This window comes from Micropterus salmoides, unplaced genomic scaffold (assembly GCF_014851395.1).
Source record: "Micropterus salmoides isolate LMB-PRFRI ecotype aquatic unplaced genomic scaffold, ASM1485139v1 Ms_hic_scaffold_130, whole genome shotgun sequence".
In the NCBI taxonomy this organism is placed as follows: domain Eukaryota; kingdom Metazoa; phylum Chordata; class Actinopteri; order Centrarchiformes; family Centrarchidae; genus Micropterus; species Micropterus salmoides.
The window spans coordinates 5,111-25,000 of NW_024040375.1; the positions used below are offsets into that span (position 1 = coordinate 5,111).

The 19,890-nt window shown below is 38.5% G+C and overlaps 2 protein-coding genes across 3 annotated transcripts; one reads left to right on the forward strand and one right to left on the reverse strand.

Moving 5' to 3' along the window:
• Window positions 1–2,105: 2,105 nt before the first annotated feature.
• On the forward strand, window positions 2,106–11,173 carry tial1 (TIA1 cytotoxic granule-associated RNA binding protein-like 1). 2 transcript variants are annotated; one of them, XM_038717029.1, is made up of 12 exons: window positions 2,106–2,365; window positions 2,799–2,895; window positions 3,208–3,306; window positions 3,446–3,500; window positions 3,598–3,685; window positions 5,393–5,468; window positions 5,758–5,866; window positions 6,595–6,690; window positions 6,824–6,908; window positions 7,134–7,257; window positions 7,566–7,708; window positions 7,943–11,173. In XM_038717029.1, exons 1-12 carry the CDS (start codon window positions 2,337–2,339, stop codon window positions 8,064–8,066), a joined length of 1,125 nt encoding a protein of 374 aa, XP_038572957.1. In that variant the 5' UTR covers window positions 2,106–2,336; the 3' UTR covers window positions 8,067–11,173. The 2 variants fall into 2 exon arrangements, with proteins under 2 accessions (XP_038572957.1, XP_038572959.1); XM_038717031.1 differs by lacking the exons at window positions 2,106–2,365; window positions 2,799–2,895; window positions 3,208–3,306; window positions 3,446–3,500; window positions 3,598–3,685 and adding exons at window positions 4,587–4,639; window positions 4,857–4,931.
• A 1,115-nt stretch (window positions 11,174–12,288) lies between these two features.
• pkd2l1 (polycystic kidney disease 2-like 1) lies at window positions 12,289–17,325 on the reverse strand. The gene is made up of 15 exons (XM_038717032.1): window positions 17,001–17,325; window positions 16,778–16,891; window positions 15,477–15,604; window positions 15,125–15,378; window positions 14,810–15,034; window positions 14,490–14,718; window positions 14,235–14,405; window positions 13,961–14,142; window positions 13,753–13,873; window positions 13,568–13,666; window positions 13,361–13,482; window positions 13,161–13,278; window positions 12,878–13,011; window positions 12,632–12,773; window positions 12,289–12,405 (listed from the first exon to the last, which is right to left on the reverse strand). The coding sequence occupies exons 1-15, from the start codon at window positions 17,272–17,274 to the stop codon at window positions 12,289–12,291; spliced, it is 2,430 nt and encodes an 809-aa protein (XP_038572960.1). The 5' UTR covers window positions 17,275–17,325.
• Between the last annotated feature and the right edge of the window lie 2,565 nt (window positions 17,326–19,890).

Here is a 19,890-nt window from a genome sequence, read left to right on the forward strand (position 1 = left end):
TGGGCTGGAAGTTTCTCGAAATAGCAGGGTTAATGTTGGGGGCGGACGACGCTGGATACGGTGGCATGGGTTCCCAAACCTGTTGTGTCGCAGACCCCCCCCCCAACATAGCCTCTGTTCCTCTGCATTATATTTCCCCACTTTAAATTAATAGAAGGGTTTTCTTTCTTTCTTTCTTTCTTTATTTTGCTGCAGCTGTGGAGAAAGTGACCGCTCTGATCATGACAGTCACATTCACTCCTGCTGACTGGGAAATCTCCTCACCTGATATTCCTGGGACTTCCTGGAGCCCCATCGGTCGCATCATTGCGTCCCTGGAGCACAACCTGAGAACAATGTGTATTAGAAAAGGGAATCCCAAGCCTTTTCATAATAAAAGGTTACCCAAATAGATGTACTCAAACTCCCACATGAGAAATCTTGTCCAAGGGAACTCAGTCTGGATTTGCGATGATTTGGTACACAATTACATAACTGTAGTGGTGTGATCCAGTGTAGGCTCAGTGACACCTCTAATGACGGATCTTCCTTAATACAACTCAGCATCATACTAAGAGGGAAATACTAGTAGCCTAAATCTCAAAAAACCCATCCTCACTTGGCTGGAGAAACCACCACGTGGGTTTTTAGAGGTGTTCAAACACAGTTTGGACATCACAGTTGAAGAAAATTGATTTCTGTATTTTTGGACACCTGAAAATAGTGAGAAGATTGACACTAACAAAACCTGTATTACATAGCCTGTGGAGCCAAGTCCTGTAAACTGATGTTTGTAAGTGTAAACACCATATATATAATCCAATTCATATTTATGTTCTTATCTATATAGCATATTTAAAAACGACAAGGTTACCAAAGTGATGCACAAAAAAATATATATAAAAACATAATAACACATAAAACATCAAACAGACAACACACAATATACATTATTTTCCCCCCACATACAGGATTTATTGAATAATAAGTCAGCTCAATAACCATTTTTCAATTGGAACATCAGGGATGTTATTCTATTGTAGCAACACAATATGGGAGATACACATTGATCATAAAGTAGCCAGATTAAATCAGTAACCCGTCTCTTGAACTCATTGTGTGTGTGTGTCCTGACACCCAAAAGTTCTTATTATGATGCTTCTTTTGCTTGGGGAAAAAGTTCCAGTCAGGTCCACATTTTTCAATTCAGTGTGTAACAATAGTTGATGCCTTCAATTGGTGAAATTGTTAATACAGAGATTAATCACATTGACAAATTATTATCAGATTCTTGATTCTGTGACTATTTTGATATTTCTAGAACATTTGTCTGCTATGACCAAGGGCCATCTCTGACTTCTGCAAGCCTACCAACCAGCACTGAATGGATATGTATCTGGTTACCACCCGTCCTGCCATGACCCCTATGGATTAAAGACCTCAGTGTTGCTAAACACAACTTGGAACCACTACTCCTTGGTTGGAGAGTGAGTGAAGATAAACTTTCAGGGTTTTTTGATTGGCATTGTCTTTATAATTTAATAATGACACAGGAGAAACCATACTTTTTGGCCCTTTAATAAAATTACTTCAAAATAAAAGCACCTGCCAAAAACTCATTAAAGCCACTATACTAGGAGGGAAATGGAAAATGTCTGTCTTTGGCGCCCCCTACTATCCCGCTACTATCAAAAAGACATAGTGGCAGACAGTGGTATATTATAGTGTTACAAGACATAGGTATCAGAGCAATTTACTTTTATTGGATTCATTAGTCAGCACTCGATACACTTTAATACACCGTTTGTACAGTTATTAATCAAAAAAACAACGTGTTATTCAAAAGATGCTCACACTGAAGCATTGACATCTGAACACAGATTCCAGAAAGGTCCCCGGTGGTCGAGACACTCCCTGAACCGTCGACCACCGGTGATTAAAACGAGCGTACCCCTCCATTCCACTTCAAAATAAAAGTATCTTACTGAAATACTTCCAGACTTTGCCTAATGTGATAAAGTAACTACTGACGGTGTTTGCTGTTTGGGCTTTTGTAGTTATTAGTAATTCATTAGTCACCTCCAGAAACATAACCATTCTTTATAATTATAATTATAATTTTCACTGCTGAAACTGTAAAAATGGTGGCTTCTGTTACCTCCGATCTCGCCGGGGCTCTTCACGCGCACGCACCCACGCGCTCGCTCCTAGCGTGACGTATGCACTAGCGCCCGGTTAGCTAACTTCTAAGCTAGTTAGCTATTTGTTGTAGTTAGTAGCGTACATCGGAGTCGTTTAACGTTAGCTAACTACATAGTAACTAACGTTTTCTGCCCAGGTGACTGTCGGTATCGGCCATGGACGACGAAAGTCACCCCAAAACCCTGTAAGTAATTTTAGGTGTTTAACAGTAACGTTAGCGGTAGGTATCGTTAGCGACCCGGTGGCTAACTTAGCTACCCGCTGTTTACACAAACGTGGTGCAAACTGCAGGACAACATAAACATTTAATGGTTTAACTATCGTCAGGTCATTTAACATAGGGTAAAATTAACAACCATACGTATTTCATGAGTGCGTGTAATCTGTAAGCGTTAACGGCTGCAGCTGTCTAACATTGTTTAGTTGTTATTAATGGTAATGTTGGGCTAGCTTTAAGCTAATGTAAATAACGTCACATCAATAACTCGCCATTACTAACCACACGTTTTTAACCGAAATAAGCGGCCTGACAGTTTTTCACTGTCACTATCTGTGCCACTTCCCCGTTACCTGGAGTAAACTGTTTTCTCATGATGAACCTCCTATTTCTCATCCAGGTATGTGGGGAACCTCTCAAAGGATGTAACAGAAATTCTGATTCTGCAACTCTTCACCCAGATAGGGCCTTGCAAAAGTTGTAAAATGATCACAGAGGTAAGCAGCCAACATTGTTTGTTGTTGGTTTATGATCTTACAGTATGTTTTTTTTATTTTCCTTATGTTTTATGTCTCCTGCCCCATCATTCACATCTAGAGGGTGACCACCTACTGCTTTTCATCTAAAAGTTGTGAAGAACTTAAACACAGTGATTTCAGTTGTGGTCCCACACTGCTGGGGAATTAACTAAACTAAAATGTGAATACAAACAAATGGACCGTGCTTTTGAGTTGCAGTTACATCTCAGTTGTCTACAAAATAGTGGAATCAACCTTTTGAACGGTTGTGTTTGACCTTGTCCCTTGCAGCACACAAGCAATGACCCCTATTGCTTTGTGGAGTTCTTTGAACACAGAGATGCTGCTGCAGCCCTTGCAGCAATGAACGGGAGGAAGATATTAGGAAAGGTAGGACAGTTTGTCTGGTCTAAAATTAAAAGCAAGGTTAGGCAGCTCTGAGCTCCCCTGTGATCCTTGCGTAGAAAATGTCTATTTCTCAGTTCGCTGCCATACTTTTAAATGCTCTCTGTGAACTCCCTTCTTTCAGGAGGTCAAAGTAAATTGGGCCACCACTCCAAGTAGCCTGAAGAAAGACACATCCAGTACGTGTTCACCTATTGATTTTCTAATCTGCTGAAATCGAAGTCTACCAGAAAATGGTAAACAGTGTCTTTCCTTTTGTTTGTCTTTTGTTTCTAGATCACTTCCATGTTTTTGTGGGTGATTTGAGCCCTGAGATCACCACTGATGATGTCAAGGCTGCATTTGCACCTTTTGGGAAAATTTCGTAAGTTTTCACAATAAAGGGTATTTATTTTTATGTGCAGTACAATAATGTGTATGCTACATTGAAATATTAAGGTACTCATCTGTTAGCTTGTACTCTGAAAAGACCATCTATGACCATGTTTACATGCATACAACATGGATATTGACATTATTCTAAATATAAAAAATATTTAGAAATTCACCCTTAATGTGAAAAAGAATGTCGACACCCTAAAGGTTTTTGCTCAACAGTTTACAAGTTACGTCTGATCTCAGATTCATTCTTTGGTTTTGGGATAAAAACATTGTTGATATCAGGTGAAATCGTGGTCATCCATGAACTTCAAGCTCCCTCCTCTCTTGCATGCAAGAGGTGAAAACCCAAGTTATCTCTTGTGAGACACAATGTTTAGAAAAAAAAAATAGAGTGTTTAGGAGAATAGCTTAATTTTTGTTTATCTTGATGTATTCTTTTTTTTAAAAAAAGACACTACATCCATGCGTGTAAACATAGTTGATGATGGACCAATATCATTTTATTTTCACATGAAAGTGATGATCAGAATGGACTGAAACTCTTAACCATCATATGTATTGCTTTGTGTTTAAAAACACTTATAACAGATTGGAAAATCCTCATTTAAATTATGATTAACCAAGACCATTTCTGAAGTTGAAGTTGTTAGGCGCTTTATTGTAGTTGCTTACTTGTGGTCTTGGTGTGTTGTGTCTCTCTGTTTTTATGACTGAAGTGTCCGCTTTTAGCTCACTCTTGCTTTTCTTTGCATATTTAGGGTGTGGTAAGTAAAGTGTATGTCAGCAAAATGTAAGCTGTGTGTGTGAACCTGAACAGCTTTTAGTTGTGGGTCTCAGTAAAGTAATAGCACTTTGGTTATTTTACAGAAATGCTCATAGGATTGGACAGGAGCTTGAAGGCTAACAGCAAGGAACTGTGCACTCTGGAGACTCAGATGTAGTTTTTTTTCTCTATTTATTCCATTCTTTCCATATGTCTTTATTTGTAGATGCTATATGTCAACATGATCTAGCTTAGATTAACAAATTCTGATACTCAATGTATTCCTCTAAATCTATGTTTAAATTGTCTCATTTTGATTTGCATAGTGTTGTTTATAGTGCAATGACCTCTTCCAAAATTTCTGAAAATGTCAATTTCTCAAAATTTGCAGCTCCCCAAACTCCATACTCCATATTGGTGGTAAAGAATTGACCAGGAAAAATAAAGAAATCTGTTAACAGGCCATGTATGCCTTTTAATTCCTTTTTTTCTCTTTTGATATTTTCTATACGTATTTCTATTTGTAGGAAGAGCACCAACAGCAGATTTTAACAATGCATGGTAATCCATATAATCTGTTCCTTTTGTGAATTTAAATCAGTAGCCTACTGTTGAAGACTGAACAAGGAGTGGTGCTCTAGTGTCAAGGATCCATTAATACATCTGACATTATTTAAAAACAATATTGTAGGATGCATGTATTTGTACTTGTTTTTTTTTTTGTTGTTGTTTTTTTTTTTTTTTCCCCAAGTGTTGCTTTAAAGTTATATTACGAGTCAGTGCTCAGTACAAGGTCACGATAGCTAATGTACATTAATGTAGGACAGAGTAGAGGATTCACAGTTCAGTGTGTTTTGCGTGGTTCCTTTTAGTTTGAAGCATTTAAACTGGAAAGTGCTCTGAAGTTGTTTTCACGTTTCCCTCCAGGGATGCGCGTGTTGTGAAGGACATGACGACAGGCAAATCAAAGGGGTATGGATTTGTGTCCTTCTACAACAAACTGGTAAGGCTCCAGTGCAAGAACACAGACTGAAGGTTATTTCTATTTTCTGTTTATTATCCTACTTTAATGCATTAACTGTAATTCAAATATAATGAATCATAGTTGAAACCATAGTCACAACAACTTTAATCATCTAACATTACATAGTTTATTGTTTACCATCAGTAGTTTCAATATTACTTAAATTAAAAAGAGTAATGCATATTTTTAGTACTGATTATGGTCACCGATAAACTTTATAGATTCATCAAATCCAGAGGGGTAACTGTCTTTGATTTTGGTTTTATAGGATGCAGAGAATGCCATTGTTAACATGGGGGGACAGTGGCTTGGAGGACGCCAAATCAGGACCAACTGGGCAACGCGTAAACCACCTGCTCCAAAGAGTGCCCAGGACAGTAAGTTTTAAAGGCCCTGCACACCCGCACAGGGGATTTAACTTATTTTGGATGATTTGAGCTCTTCTCATGGCGCAGTCAGACCAAACATCCCATTAATTTCTTTGTGTGACAGGGCGAGAAACATTAGCTTCTTAGTCCAGTGGCTTCATGAAATGCCCAGAGCAGAGGTCCAATCAGCCAGGAAAAGTGAAGACAGGGGGATATTGACTAAATTAGATACAGTTTTTTTTAATTTATTTTTTTATGCAGTATTTTTTTATCATCAGTAATATGGTTATGATGATCACATTGCAGAATTACACCTGTTGGGTGCTTTCCTCAGTTACCCCATTAGGTAAATGTAGCTTTCTGCCAGGAGTGGATGTCATCAGCTGATACCCAATCTTCATACAGTGTTTCGACCCTTAACCACAACACTCTCCAGTTGGTGGGTCGGCAGTGGTGGCCAAATCACTGCCCATCCGCCCCTGGCTTCTAGCTTTCCTCCTCTCTCTTGCTCCATATCCAGCAAGAAGCTCGCTCAGCCTCCTCCCCCATCTTACGAGCAGCGTTCTTCTTGCTCATAAGTAGAAGCATTCCCTGTTCTTTTTTCTTAGCAAAGACAGCCGAATAAGCTTACAAAATGGTATCACCTTACCATACCAGACTTTTATTTATTTGATTGATCAACACTGTGTATAAATGTAGAATCACTCCGTTACAAATGTTATTTGTTTTGATTTCAGATGGCTCAAAGCAGCTGAGGTTTGACGACGTAGTGACTCAGTCCAGTCCACAGAACTGTACCGTGTACTGTGGAGGGATCCAGTTAGGACTATCAGGCAAGTTCTGTAAAGATTCGTTGTTACAACCTTTAGTCACGCTACAATAGTCCAAACATAGCCCATACATACACTTTGCTCAAATAGTCTAAGAACTAACCAGATTAACCTTTTTGCTGTTTAATTCTTTCAGAACACCTAATGCGACAGACCTTCTCACCGTTTGGTCAAATAATGGAAATCAGAGTTTTCCCAGAGAAAGGCTACTCCTTCATCAGGTGATGCCTCAGTCCATTGCAGTATTTGGCCTGTAGATGTCAACACCAGCATATTGCATGACTCAGTGACAGGCCAGTCAATACTTGACTCAGTGTCAGTGGCCTTTTCTGTTATGTTTGTCTTTACATCAGTGCTATTGTGAGTGATCAGTCTGCTCAAAGTTTTAATACTGTCTGATACAGATTGATGTATTTGCCTGCTAAGCTGTTCTTCTCCTTTTTAAGGTTTTCATCTCATGAAAGTGCTGCCCATGCCATTGTTTCAGTAAATGGCACAGCCATTGAAGGACACATAGTGAAGTGCTTTTGGGGCAAAGAATCTCCTGACATGGCAAAAAATCCACAGCAGGTAGGGAAAACCTCACTGATAACGAAACTGATAACATAAAATAAAAAATGTTGTTATTAGAGATGAGTGTAGAACTATGACAGGACATGAGAACATCTTGTCCTGTCTTTTTAGCCAAAATTATGAAATGGAAATAGAAATGTTATTACAAATCTCAACATATGTTTGCAGAGACTAAAATTTACTTTTCAAAAGGATTACATTTCTTGCTGTAATATTCTGTTTGTAATATCATTTGCTCCTGATTAGCATCTAATGGGACAGTTAAAACATTTATTCACTTTTTTCTCTCTGATGGTGTCGCTCAGGTTGAGTACAGTCAGTGGGGGCAGTGGAACCAGCTCTATGGGAATCCACAGCAGCAGTATGGGCAGTATGTGACCAATGGGTGGCAAGTTCCCTCCTACAGTATGTACAGCCAGACGTGGAATCAGCAAGGATTTGGAGTAGAGTGAGTTTTACTCTGTAGTATGTATTCAATTAAACTTTTGTATTACTATATTGTCAGACCCCTGTCATTAAATACCTCTAAATCAAGATGGTAACTTGACACTTTCTATAAGATAAAAAACGGATATCTTTCCCTCCAGCCTGGGGAGCATTGATTTATTATTGAGTAACACCGCTGATCTTTATACGCAGTGACCACATTCACACTAACTTGATATTTGGGGCATCTTTGCAGTCAGTCCCAGTCACCGGCCTGGATGGGAGGCTTTGGATCTCCATCAGCCCAGGCTGCAGCCCCGCCTGGTCCAGTGATGTCCAATCTGGCTAACTTCAGCATGGCTGGCTACCAAACACAGTGAACTTAAGTGCAATACCAAGGGGATTTTGTCAACTCTTTTAGACCACACTGCACTCATCTTGACAGCTGCTGTGGTGGAAGAAGGGCAGGGGCCATATTCACAAAGCCTTTGTAGCAAATAGATGTTCCTAAACAACCAGTTTAATAATTATGGTTTTAAGGGGAGTGTCCATTTCATTCAGAACCTTTTAAAAATGTATTTGAAGATAATTCCTAATTCTGTTATGGAAAAGTGCTCTTGGGCCTCTGAAGTAAAGCCAAACCAACTGTCTTTGTTTAAGTAGATGTTAAAGGGCTTGCCAACCATTTGAATGTTCGACCCTTTGAAAATCTTACCCAGAATGTGACAAAGAGGATTTGCAGTGTTGCATGCTTACTGAACAGATATCTTAAAGCAACATTATGTAAGAATTATTTTTCTCCTCTTAGCTTCCTCCTTCAACATCCTCCATAGTCTCTTCAGTCTTTTCGCTTCTGCCATTAATTATGTTGCCCGTCACCTGGCTCCAGCACGACACCAGTGCCGCTTTCTACCACATAAAAAAGCTTGTGTAGTCCTAAACTATACTCAGCAAAAAAAGCAAACATCCTTTCACCTACAACTGCTTTTATTTTCAGCAGACTTAACATGTGTTAATATTTGTATGAACATAAAAAGATTTAACAACTAAGACATAAACTGGACAAAGGTTCACAGATATACGAGTAACAGAAATGGAAAAATGTGTCCCTGAACAAAGGGAGGGTCAAAATCAAAAGTAACAATCAGTATCTGATGTGGTCCTGTGCAGGTGTTGTCAAATGTGGTCTTCCACTGCAAGAACAATCAGCTGTCCTTCCTGTCTCACTTTAGTGCTTTCTTAGGCATCTCACAGTACACACACATTGCCCTGGCAACATCAGCAGTCCTAATGCCTCCTTGCAGCATGCCTAAGGCACGTTCACGCAGATGAGCAGGGACGCTGCGCATCTTTTCGTGTTTTTCAGAGTCATTTGAAAGGTCTCTTTAGTGTTCTAAGTTTTTATAACTGTGACCTTAATTGCCTCGTGTCTGTACGCTGTTAGTGTCTTAACGACCATTCCACAGGTGCATGTTCATTGATTGTTTATGGTTCATTGAACAAACATGAAAGACATTGCTTACACCCTTTACAATAAATATCTGTTAAGTGATTTTTACAGAATTATCTTTAAAATACAGTGTCCTGAAAAAGGGATATTTCTTTTTTTGCTGAGTTTAAATGTACATATAGACACATAACAGCTACGTTAGTAATTATATTGGTTAGTTAGCGTAGTGGCGCTAAAAGCACACTTACTACAAGCAATCAAGAAGCTCACTGGGACATAACAAGGATTATAAGCCTTGGAAATCTCAAACTTTATGACCTTTTGAATTATCAAACTGTAGAAATATCTGCTCTCAGTAGTAGAACAGACTTGTTAAAATGTTTATTTACTTGTCATTTTTCTGTAATTTTATACAACAGAAGACAAAACTCCACTGAAGTCCCCATGCATTAAGGTCATTCCTGTCATATAGGTCAGTATTTAAAATGACATACAGTAATGACAGCGTTGCACAGATAAAGCAGGTATGATTGGTCACCAAGAATGAGCCAACCTGCTAAAAGTTGGTCTGGACTAAGCTTCAGCTCATAGCTAGAAATTCAGTCCTACTTTGATATATGAATGAAAAATGCTTTGTGAATATAGGCCCCGTAACAGTAGTTTACCTTTTCAGTATATGTGAAAAAACTATTTGTATAAACAATTATGGCTTTAAATTAGATTGATGCGGGGCATGGTGTCTCATAGGGTAAATCTTGTGTACAGAGAGAGTTTCACCTACACAGCTCTAAAAGCAAAATATATTAGGTTTTTCCTGTTTTGTATTGGAGTGATCAGCATGTTCTTTGCAGACTTTTGATGGACTAGTTTACACATTAATGTAACTTAGATTGGACTAATATATGTAATCCTGTGTCTCAGAGGAAGGTCTATAAGACATTCTCACTAAGAAAATATTGTAAAAATGATTTAACCCCCAAACTGACTGTGCTGATTCTGGGGCTGGTTTCCTAGAAAAATATTGAATCTTGAGATTTTTCCTTCTCTCTCTTGACAACCTCAGTTTCTTTTTAATGTCTGTGAGTGTTTTTGCGAAGAATCTTGGACTTAATTTAGCACCAAAACCAGCCCCTAATCATATTGCATCGTGTATTTAGATATTTCAAAATGTTGCACCCATTTTTGTAAAGACAAATTGTCTAATGTTTGAGGCTAACTATAAATTGGGATTATTTTATTTTATGTTTATTCAACGGAAAGTGTAAGGTTTCCTAAATATACCATTGGTGTGTCAGGGCAGCGGGCATATTTTCTCAATATTAGCAGAATATTTCCATATATTCCGGGTAGCTGTTTAAAAATAACTGGCACGTTGTGACAAGAGGATTTTGCAATGATGTCTGGATTTTCTGGAATTTGGATTTTACTTGTATATGTGCCATTCTGTACAGTGTATTACACTCCTATTACACACTTGTAAGATCACTCTCCTTTTCCTTTTGTACTACACAACAAACTAATAATATTGTGTTTGTTTATTAGGGCTGGGTGGTGTTCTTCTAACAAAACAGGGTCATGGCTGAGAGTGTAAATAGAAACCTTGATCACAGACCTTCATGAAACTTAAGAAATAATGTACATACTGTAGGTAGAATATTATGAAATGAAATGCCATCATTATAATATAATTTATGAATAAGCCTTAATTGATGTTTTAGTAAATTCAAATTTTTTGTTATTTACAGAGGCTCCATTACAAATCTAAATTCTTTTCCACTGTGGATTTTCCATTATTAAGTTTGTGTGCCATTTTCAGAAAGTTGCAGGAAGCAGGTGATGTTGAACTGCACGCTTATGACATGTAATATATTTGTTGCTTAAAATCCTGAATGTAATGGAAAGTTGCTTTAATGACAGTAATACATCTAAGTTGAACAACAGAAGTGATTTGTAATAATAAAGTATAAAATCAATTTTCCATATAAGTGGAAAAACTCAATAAGTCACTTCAAATAAAGAAACCCTTGAACCTTGTCATTCAGTACATTTATTGGGCACATAATTCAGAACAGAAATTCTGACAAGACGTACATTATTGTAAAATTGTGTTTTCAGCAACTCTACCAGTCACAGTAAATAACATTATTATACGTTTAACTATTAAACTGAGGTTCAGAAGTCTGAACCATCTGAATGTTTTATAGCATGTATTTACTATACATATATATTTGCTCAACCCCCTTTTTGTTTGCAGTAATGCTGGGAAGTATGAAACCTGAACTATGACAAACACATTTTAAAAAACATCCAGTCCACTGGGATAAAACATCCCATATCCAGTTATTTTGTATTTAATAGAAATGTTTTGGGTTTTTTTTTTTTTCATTTTTAATAAATGGCTGTAGATCTTTAATATACAGTGAATACTGTAGACACTGTCTTTGGTCGCTTGTTTGCTCTGTTACAACAAGAAGTTTTGGCAGCTCAGGAAGTGGGAAAAGTTGATGAAAAATTATTGAATCATTACATATAAAGATAAAAAAATTATTTTGTAGATACATCTCACTGAACTGTGCAAATGGGGCTGGTATCTTCTGAGCAGCTATAATAGAAGTTGAACATTCATAAACATGAAATGACTAGCAAAGCAAGCATACTCTTTGAAGTTAGGTGGCATATGCGCTGGATTATATTGCATAACTTTATTTTTCTAACCTACTGTTAAAATAAATGTATATTACACACCACTAATTATATGTAGATTTACATTCAGGTATCATCTACAACATACATTGTATATCTCTGAGCTTAAACTTTAATCAGTTTATTATGTTAGCTCTAGTGCAGTCGCCTAGTAAGCAAAGAATTTCAAAAAGGTATGGATACGCTATTTACGTATTTCCATAAAATGAGTGGCTATAACGTAATAGCTGAAGCAAAGTGTTGAGGTTGTATTGCCATTTTATACTGTCAGTAGTTTATTATTGATCTGACCGTCTAATTGTTTTTTTTCAACCTGAAGAATCCTTTTGAACAGCCTCTGAACATTGGGAAGTTGTGAAGCAGAAAATATTATTGGGTGTGTGACTCGGTCATGTCTCATGTGTGAGCTGACTTCCAGGTAACCCATGATGCTGCTTCTCAGAGGTTAATTACAGATGACAGTTGTACGTGGTGTTGCAAAGTGCTGGGCTCCTTGATGACATCTCACCCTTCGTCCCTCTGTCCACACAAACCAGGACGCTCCCATCTGAGGCAGTTTCATCACTCTGGATAGGGGGAATTCGAAAATGTAACATTTTGTATTTATAAGAATAAAACTAAGAAAGTCTAGTCTAATTTGCTGGAATACTTAAGAACATAGCTTCACTATACCTTTCAGTGTGATAATCCCTAATATTTGTAAGGTGAATCATTGTAGCTGTTTAGTGTTCAATGAAAAGACAAAGCATACAACAAGTTTTGAGAATATCTTTAACCTATTTCCATACTCACATCATCATTGCTCACAGTCAGTTTCCCTGCTGTTTCGTTCCTTTTAACTTTGTCTTGTAATCCCAGTTTTGCCATAATTAACTCAATCCTGGATGTGATTCCTGCCACAGAGCTTTCAAGGAGGAGAACCTGTCTGGCCAGTCTTTCGTGGTGAGAGAAAGGTAATTCAGTTTTTGGTTAATGTCCACTGCAATTTATTTTTCTTGTTTGACGTTTTAATGGTTAAATGTAAAAACCTTTCCTCACTTTAGAAACTGTTCCCGATCCACAAAGGTATGACTGGAGTGGTTCTTTTGCTCATCAGATGTTACAGGAGGCTTTTCTAGTAATTCTTTCCCATAAGTCAGTCCAAGATTGTTGAGTTCAGCAGAAAGAGCATCCTGCCAAAAAATTGGAGAAACCATCATAAAAGCACAGCTGCTTCTGTATTGTATTGCTTGTCAAGCTAAAAAAAGAAACAATTTTAAAAAAATGAATGAAGGTTTCACATTCATCTTGTAAATCAAGTCTAACAGAGTTTTACACAAACCCTCTTTTCTTCCAGCTCGATTTTCATCCTCTCTTGTTCGTGTTCGTCTAGAATTTGGTTCCCATCACGGTCAAACCGTGAAAAGGCTGCAGAAATTTCATGATCAGCATGTCCCATCCTATGAGATCATCAGAGCGGTGAGGGTTACATTTAATACTACGGTTAGCATCTGCTCTTCTTTTTGATATTTAGTCACTTACTCTTTCAAAGTTTCTCTGAAGTCCTTAAATTCAATTTCTCCAGAACCAGATCGTAGCGCTTTCTGAACATCGGCTATTTTCTCCTTTTTAAGTTTCAACTTTGTAAATGTCTTCATGTAGCTCTGAATTATAAGAGAACATGTGTTACTCTTGTAAAACCTTCTATAGATGTATACATTTTAACATTAATCTGATGTTTGCGTTTACCTGCTTGATGATGTCAGTAATCTGCAGGTCATCTTTTTGTGATGAGAGCTCCTCCTTAACCTCAGAATATGTGTCATTTATGATGGCCAGAAACATGTTCTGAAGGACAGATACATAAAGGGATCATGAGAGTGCTCATCTTTTTCATTTTAACATCAAGCATGTTGTGAAGCAGAATGACTTACCAGTAGAACAAAGAAAACAAAGAACACATATGTGACAAAGTAGATTGGCCCAAGAACTCTGTTAGCACGGTCGATGGCATTGAAATCAAAGTCTCCAAGAATAATCCTGAACTGTGTGAAGCTGCAGAAAGAAAAGAATCCATTCATTAATTCTCAATCATCCTATTTAAACATTTCCTGCTGAGGCGCTGCTGTGGACATCTCTTACATGCACTTGACGAATGTGCTGAAAGATTCAACCTCTGTCCCAAAGAGCAAATATCCAAGTTGAGCATAGGCAAAGAACACAATGAAGAACATGATGGCGAAGCCCAAGATATCTTTAGCACATCGACCTAGTGTGGAGGACAGCTGGGTCATGGTCTTGTTAAAACTGATGTACTTGAAAATCTAAAGGACAAGAGGAAAACACAGTCTTGGGGTGACGCCAGAGCCAGATCATTTTCCTGAATGTGTCAGACTGAAAGGTGTCATTACTTTACCTTGATCCAGGCAAAGAACAAGTTCACTGCATTCATGTTGTTGTACTGTGTTTGCCAGAAGGCCAGAAATTCAAAATCAGCGTAGATACCAGGTTCGTCCAGCAGTTTGCCAAGCAGTTTGTTCACTTTGACAGTTCGGAAAACATTGAATACGATGGCGACGATGGCGAGCTGGGAAGGAGAATAATTTTACTTCCTTGAACCCAAGCAGAATCAGATAAAAGGATATGTTTGAATCAAATAAGATTTTCTTACCATTATGATCACAATATCCAGGATGTTCCAGATGCTTTTGAAATAGGAGAACTTGTGGATTCGCAGCTCAAGAATCTCCTCTACAACATAATAGAGGATGAATAAACAGAAGACTATCTCGCAGCCGAGGATGAAGTAATCCCAGTGGCTGATGTAGCGGATCAGTTTGACTGTTCTTATCTGGTAGGAAGGGATCGCTCCGCCGGTCGCTGGGAATTCAACCACCAACCTGAAAGAAGTGGATAAAACTTTGGTCAGCCTATGGTGAGCGGATTACCAACCAATTGGTAAAGTCGTCAGTTGTCAATGGTGCTGTTTACCTGATGACACAGAACATGTTGATGTTTGCGTTGTACGTGGATAAGTCGATGAAGGCTACTCTGGTTCCTCGGTCAAGCCACAGGTTGTCCACCAGTTCCGTCAGTATGATGGTGCTCTCTTCTTTGGTCCGACTCAGGTCTTGATAGTATCCCGCTCCACTGTATGTGGTCAGCAAGCCCCAGTGAGAGGAACCTTTGATTTCTTTCTCCGTGTGGTAGGTCCAGCTGCAGAGGAAATAGAACATTTTGCTGTACTTCTCTGCTCTAACTGTATACCCAGAGTAACCCTGCAAGCTAAAACAGTGAGTGGCTTACGCAGTGCCATTGAAGAGGCCGAAGCTAAGGTCATCCTCCTTCTTCTCACTGTAAACATCGAAACATCCTATGATCTCATTTTTGAAGTCGTTGTGGACCTTGCATGAGTTGTTCATGATCTTGATCTGCCTCATTCTGGGGACTCCCAGCAGCATGTTCTCATAGTAGATAAAGGACTGGTCTCCACTGTTCAGGGGCTGGTTATTGTACCATTTAGTCCAGTAGAGGCCGTCCAGTAATGGGCCCTGGGTGTACTGTTCATATTAAGAGAGGGTAGATGCAGATTGAATTGCATGCAGAGGAAATTTAGTATTGTCATTTCCCATTGTGGTGAATATTGAGGAAAACTTACGGTCCAGAAGTCGGCCATGGTGCTAATGGATTGAAAACTAACCCCAGTTGCACCAGCTGTGTTCACAAACAGGTCCGTCATGGCTTTAGTGTAATAGTAGGTGCTCGAGTTGGTCATACCGTATGTCACTGAAAGACAACATAGGTCAATTTTATTTATATAGCATAATATCACAAACCGCAAATTTGCCTGTAGGGGTATTACAGTCTATACAGCATTAAACCCTCTGTCCTTAGACCCCCAACCACCCAAACCCCACCCAGGAGGGATCACTCTCACAAGACGGACAGATATAATAGATGTCGTGTAATCACACAATCACATGTGATCACATTGTTAACTCCCGATCATTGATTCCAATCTGGCTTTGCTCAGGCTCAGCTCTAAATGTTGATCCATTCAACAGTCCAAGACAAAACAACTTAGAAGCAGACACGCAAGGCCTTATTGAAGACTTGTTGCGTTTATGTGACTGCAGTCGAATAGATCCAGATTAGAGGCCATAATTTGTTTGAAGAGAAGGCAAGCTGGCCTGACGCAAATGGCCTCATCAAACAATGTAAATCGAATCTAGACAAAGCAACAATGGACAGGCCCAAATGCTCTTATCACTAAAAGGCAAGAGAGCGGTGCCCATGTCCCTTTCACTCCTAATGCTCAGCTGGACAATGGCTTTCAGGTCGAGGGATGGGGAGGGCATTTGTGGTTGGAATAAAGCAGGGGGGAAGCTTTCGATGGTAAATCAACAGACCAAAGTGCCCTATACAGTAACATCCTGCCAAATGGGTAGCACTTCCACAAGTGATCAGCATTGCTAAAACAAATAGTTGATAGAAATATCCTGAGTCAGTATATAGTCATTATTACAGATATAGACATAAGGTACATAAATACAGTAACACCAATAAAAAGTATTAAATTCACTTAATTGAAAGTACACTATTATGCATTTAGTGTTTGTCAAACCCAGAGACATTTCAACCCTCCCACCCCCTCTGTCACATTAAAGGTCATTGATGTGTGAAAAGCACACATGCTTGGAACAAGTACTTGGAAGTAATTTTCATGCTTGCACGTCATTTCAACAGGTTTCATAATATATATTAAATCCAGGAAAGTAGATGTCACATCTTTAGATTTAAAAATTTGAGGAGTATAAAACACTTGTGAAACTGCATGTAAGAGGAGGTAGACTTACTTGCAAGTATTGTTTGAGCAGTGTACTGAACATCATTTTTGAATATGAATAGACATTCATATTGCAAATGTAAAATTTTGGTTGATATAAGTAGAATACTTACAGAGGCATATATCCACCAGGAACACCAGATAGACCAGTAACTCCCGTAGTGTGGTTCGGACAAACAGTTCTCTGTTGTTTGAGGTGTTTTCAGTCAATGTCGTGCCCCAGAAGCCTACAGAAAAATAGTGTAAGAACAGTTTATGTCATTATGATACTAAATGATTCAAAGTCGAGACTGTGTTTTTAAAGACCTTTCATGCGGATGGAGTATGAGTCCTTACCTTTGATAAAAGAGCAACACCCTCTTCGTTTCTTCACCGGGCTTTGGTCAGTGGATGGTGGTTCCTGTGGGAATGGGCTGGGGGTGTCCAGTTTGTATATGCTGTCCATGGAGCCCTGGAAGAGGGGCTGCGGGTTGTAGATGGTGCTGACAGCTCGGGGCAGGGGCGGAGGAGAGCCACAGAAGCCCTGGTTTACCCAGGCACCGTCGCCCATGCTGTCCAACTCCACCTGTCCGGTCAGGTGGCTGTCAGCCCGATTGTTTAGGCACTTCATGCTGTCAGACAACCGTGTTTCTCTGTATGGACTGCTGTAGTTTAGATCAGAGAGGGAAATGAAGCAGAGAAGTGGAGGCAGCTTTTGATCACTTGCTGGGAGATTATTATAAAGAGTGGATGACATCAGCTTTGTTGAGGGAGGAGCTGCTGGTCCTCTACCGGAGCTTTTGTAGTCTTGAGATTGACAGCTGAGATTGACAGTTAAAACGCATTGACGCACTTGTGTTGTTTTGCATGGACATGTTTCTCCAGGTACTTCACATTTAAACTTATTTTGGTCAGTGGTATAATCTAAACCTTTAACCAGTAAAACTGCATATCTAGTCCTTAGCCCATTTCATTTAATTTAATTTCATCTTTATGATTTGGCTGTGCCTGTAATAAATAATAATTTTCATGTTGGCAACAGGCAATGCGTTGGTAAAATGAAATGAAATCACCAGAAAACAAAACGTCAAATTTTTTGTAGCAATCACCTGCCTTTCTCTCTCACTAACGACCATGTTCAAACTGGCAGTAGAGCTGAAATTATAAAAAATATTCCTTGCCAAATATAAGGAACTCCATTCTATAGTGGGGATCTCTATGGTACCACACACCCTCCTATTAATCTGCTGGAGATGTATAATAAAAGAAATGTCTAATAAACATCCAGCCATGTTGGAAGGCTAAATATTTCAGCAGTTTAAAGATATTTAATTAGTTTTTCCCTCTCAGTTACTTCCATGCTGAGCACATTGTTGTCACTATTGATTAACAACTCATCCAGTAACATGCTCCTATTGAGGAAATCAATTAATTTCATGTCGATTATATTTTTGGCCACCAACTGTTTGCAGCTTGTGACTGAATTAATGAAGAGTGTAATTGCAGTGTCACTGATGGCCTTAGCCTCATTACCATTACGCACTTTTGACTCTGCCATCTATTCATTTTTGACATGCCAACTGTCAGAAAACGTTAATTAGGTATGCAAACATTCAACGTGGATGTAAGTGTTTGGCTCCTCATCTATCTGCCAGGTCTCTTCTGCTAACCCAACAGGCCCCCTGTAACACTTATCACATGTGTATTTACTGTGTAAAAACTATTGATACTTAAGCTATATGATATTAATCTACATACTTATCTATGTATTTGTTTATTTTGTGCAGTTAGTGGCATTAAACATCTACAAACAACACAATTCCAAATATTACCACCCAAATCAACTGCAGGCTAATAAGATGTGTCGTGTATTAGCAGTTAGACAGTACATTTATTGCATAGCTGTAGATGTCTTATACTTAATGCAGATGGAGTTTGAGTCCAGCTATGGGCGGTCATGCTTCAGTGGCTCTAAACAGAGCGATTACACGCAGCAATTACCACACAATAGAGTTTAATTTCTGCTCCCCCTCTGAAGCCGTGGCAGGATCTGGCACACAGGCTTCCTTAATTTGGTGTGGCTTGTGCCATCATTCAAACTTTTTTCAAATCTGGAACAATCACTTTTCAGTGGCTGGTGATTGCCATTTAAATCTGTAGCTGTGTGTTTCCAACAATGGACACTTGGATCATATGGCATCCTGGTTTATCTCTATTTAAATTGGACAATCCTGTAACAGAACTGAATCAGTTCACACCCCAAAACTGGTTTATTGACAATTTTAGGATTTTGGATCCCTGTTGACGTAAAAGTGTCTTATCTCAGAGCACAGGGGCTCAGGACAAAAGGATGATTTATTCCCTAGGGTGCACAGCCAGGCAGTGCAGCAGACATGACCTGTCATTACCACTCCTGAGAGCTTGACACACACAAAACAAAGGATGTGCTGTAAATTAGATGTTCTCCTTAAAAACCTTTGTTTTAATACCATACAAAGGAGACAAAGTGAAATAATGAATGTTAAAATCGTACAGCTTTCTACAAATAAATCTTTATTGAAATTTTAATAGTATGCCATTAAGCCTTTTAGTATATCAAGTTTACATATTGCAAATATGAATGTGTTTGTGTATGCTAAAGGAACATTTTGTTCACATGAAATCAGCTTTGTATAGTTTTTTCATTGTAATATGAAATAATTATCTTATGACTCACTGAGAAGACAATCAAGAACAAGAGAAATGCTTTTTCATATAAAATATTTTTTTATTTTTGATCAAAAACTATAATTCAACAAAATAGATCTGCATGTGAAAAATAATGTCTATTTTTACTTACACTTTGACAAAATAGTTACATATTGACTTTAACTAATGCATCTAAGACCACAATGATTTTGTCAGAATCCATTGAACATTGCACAACATTTTAGGGCCGTATCAAAATAACTGCTAAAAATACACCAAAGCCTGTATCTTCAGTACAATCTAGTGGTCATCATAATGACACTACATTTCTTTCATTGCTATACTTTGAACAAAAACACGCTCAACACTGAAATAGAAACCCTTCTGATCATCATACAAAAATCTGATAAATACAAAAAGGAAATAATGCAATACAAATGTATTTACTGAAAAATGTTCACATTGTCACTCACATCCAACAACATGACTGGTTTTCTACCAAATGACAGCAGTTTATGCATGGACCTGATGGCCATTGAACTGATAGGAGAACGACGAG

What these genes read in the sequence shown, in the direction of transcription:
- pkd2l1 (XM_038717032.1), bottom strand. Translation starts at nt 17,274, where the DNA reads ATGAAGTGCCTAAACAATCGGGCTGACAGCCACCTGACCGGACAGGTG. An exon ending in TGTTCTTTGCCTGGATCAAG is followed by an intron (nt 14,143 to 14,234) that starts GTAAAGTAATGA and finishes CTTGTCCTTTAG; the next exon opens with ATTTTCAAGTACATCAGTTT. An exon ending in TTGTTTTCTTTGTTCTACTG is followed by an intron (nt 13,667 to 13,752) that starts GTAAGTCATTCT and finishes TCTGTCCTTCAG; the next exon opens with AACATGTTTCTGGCCATCAT.
- tial1 (XM_038717029.1), top strand. Translation starts at nt 2,337, where the DNA reads ATGGACGACGAAAGTCACCCCAAAACCCT. An exon ending in GATCCAGTTAGGACTATCAG is followed by an intron (nt 6,691 to 6,823) that starts GCAAGTTCTGTA and finishes TAATTCTTTCAG; the next exon opens with AACACCTAATGCGACAGACC. An exon ending in CAGCAAGGATTTGGAGTAGA is followed by an intron (nt 7,709 to 7,942) that starts GTGAGTTTTACT and finishes GCATCTTTGCAG; the next exon opens with TCAGTCCCAGTCACCGGCCT.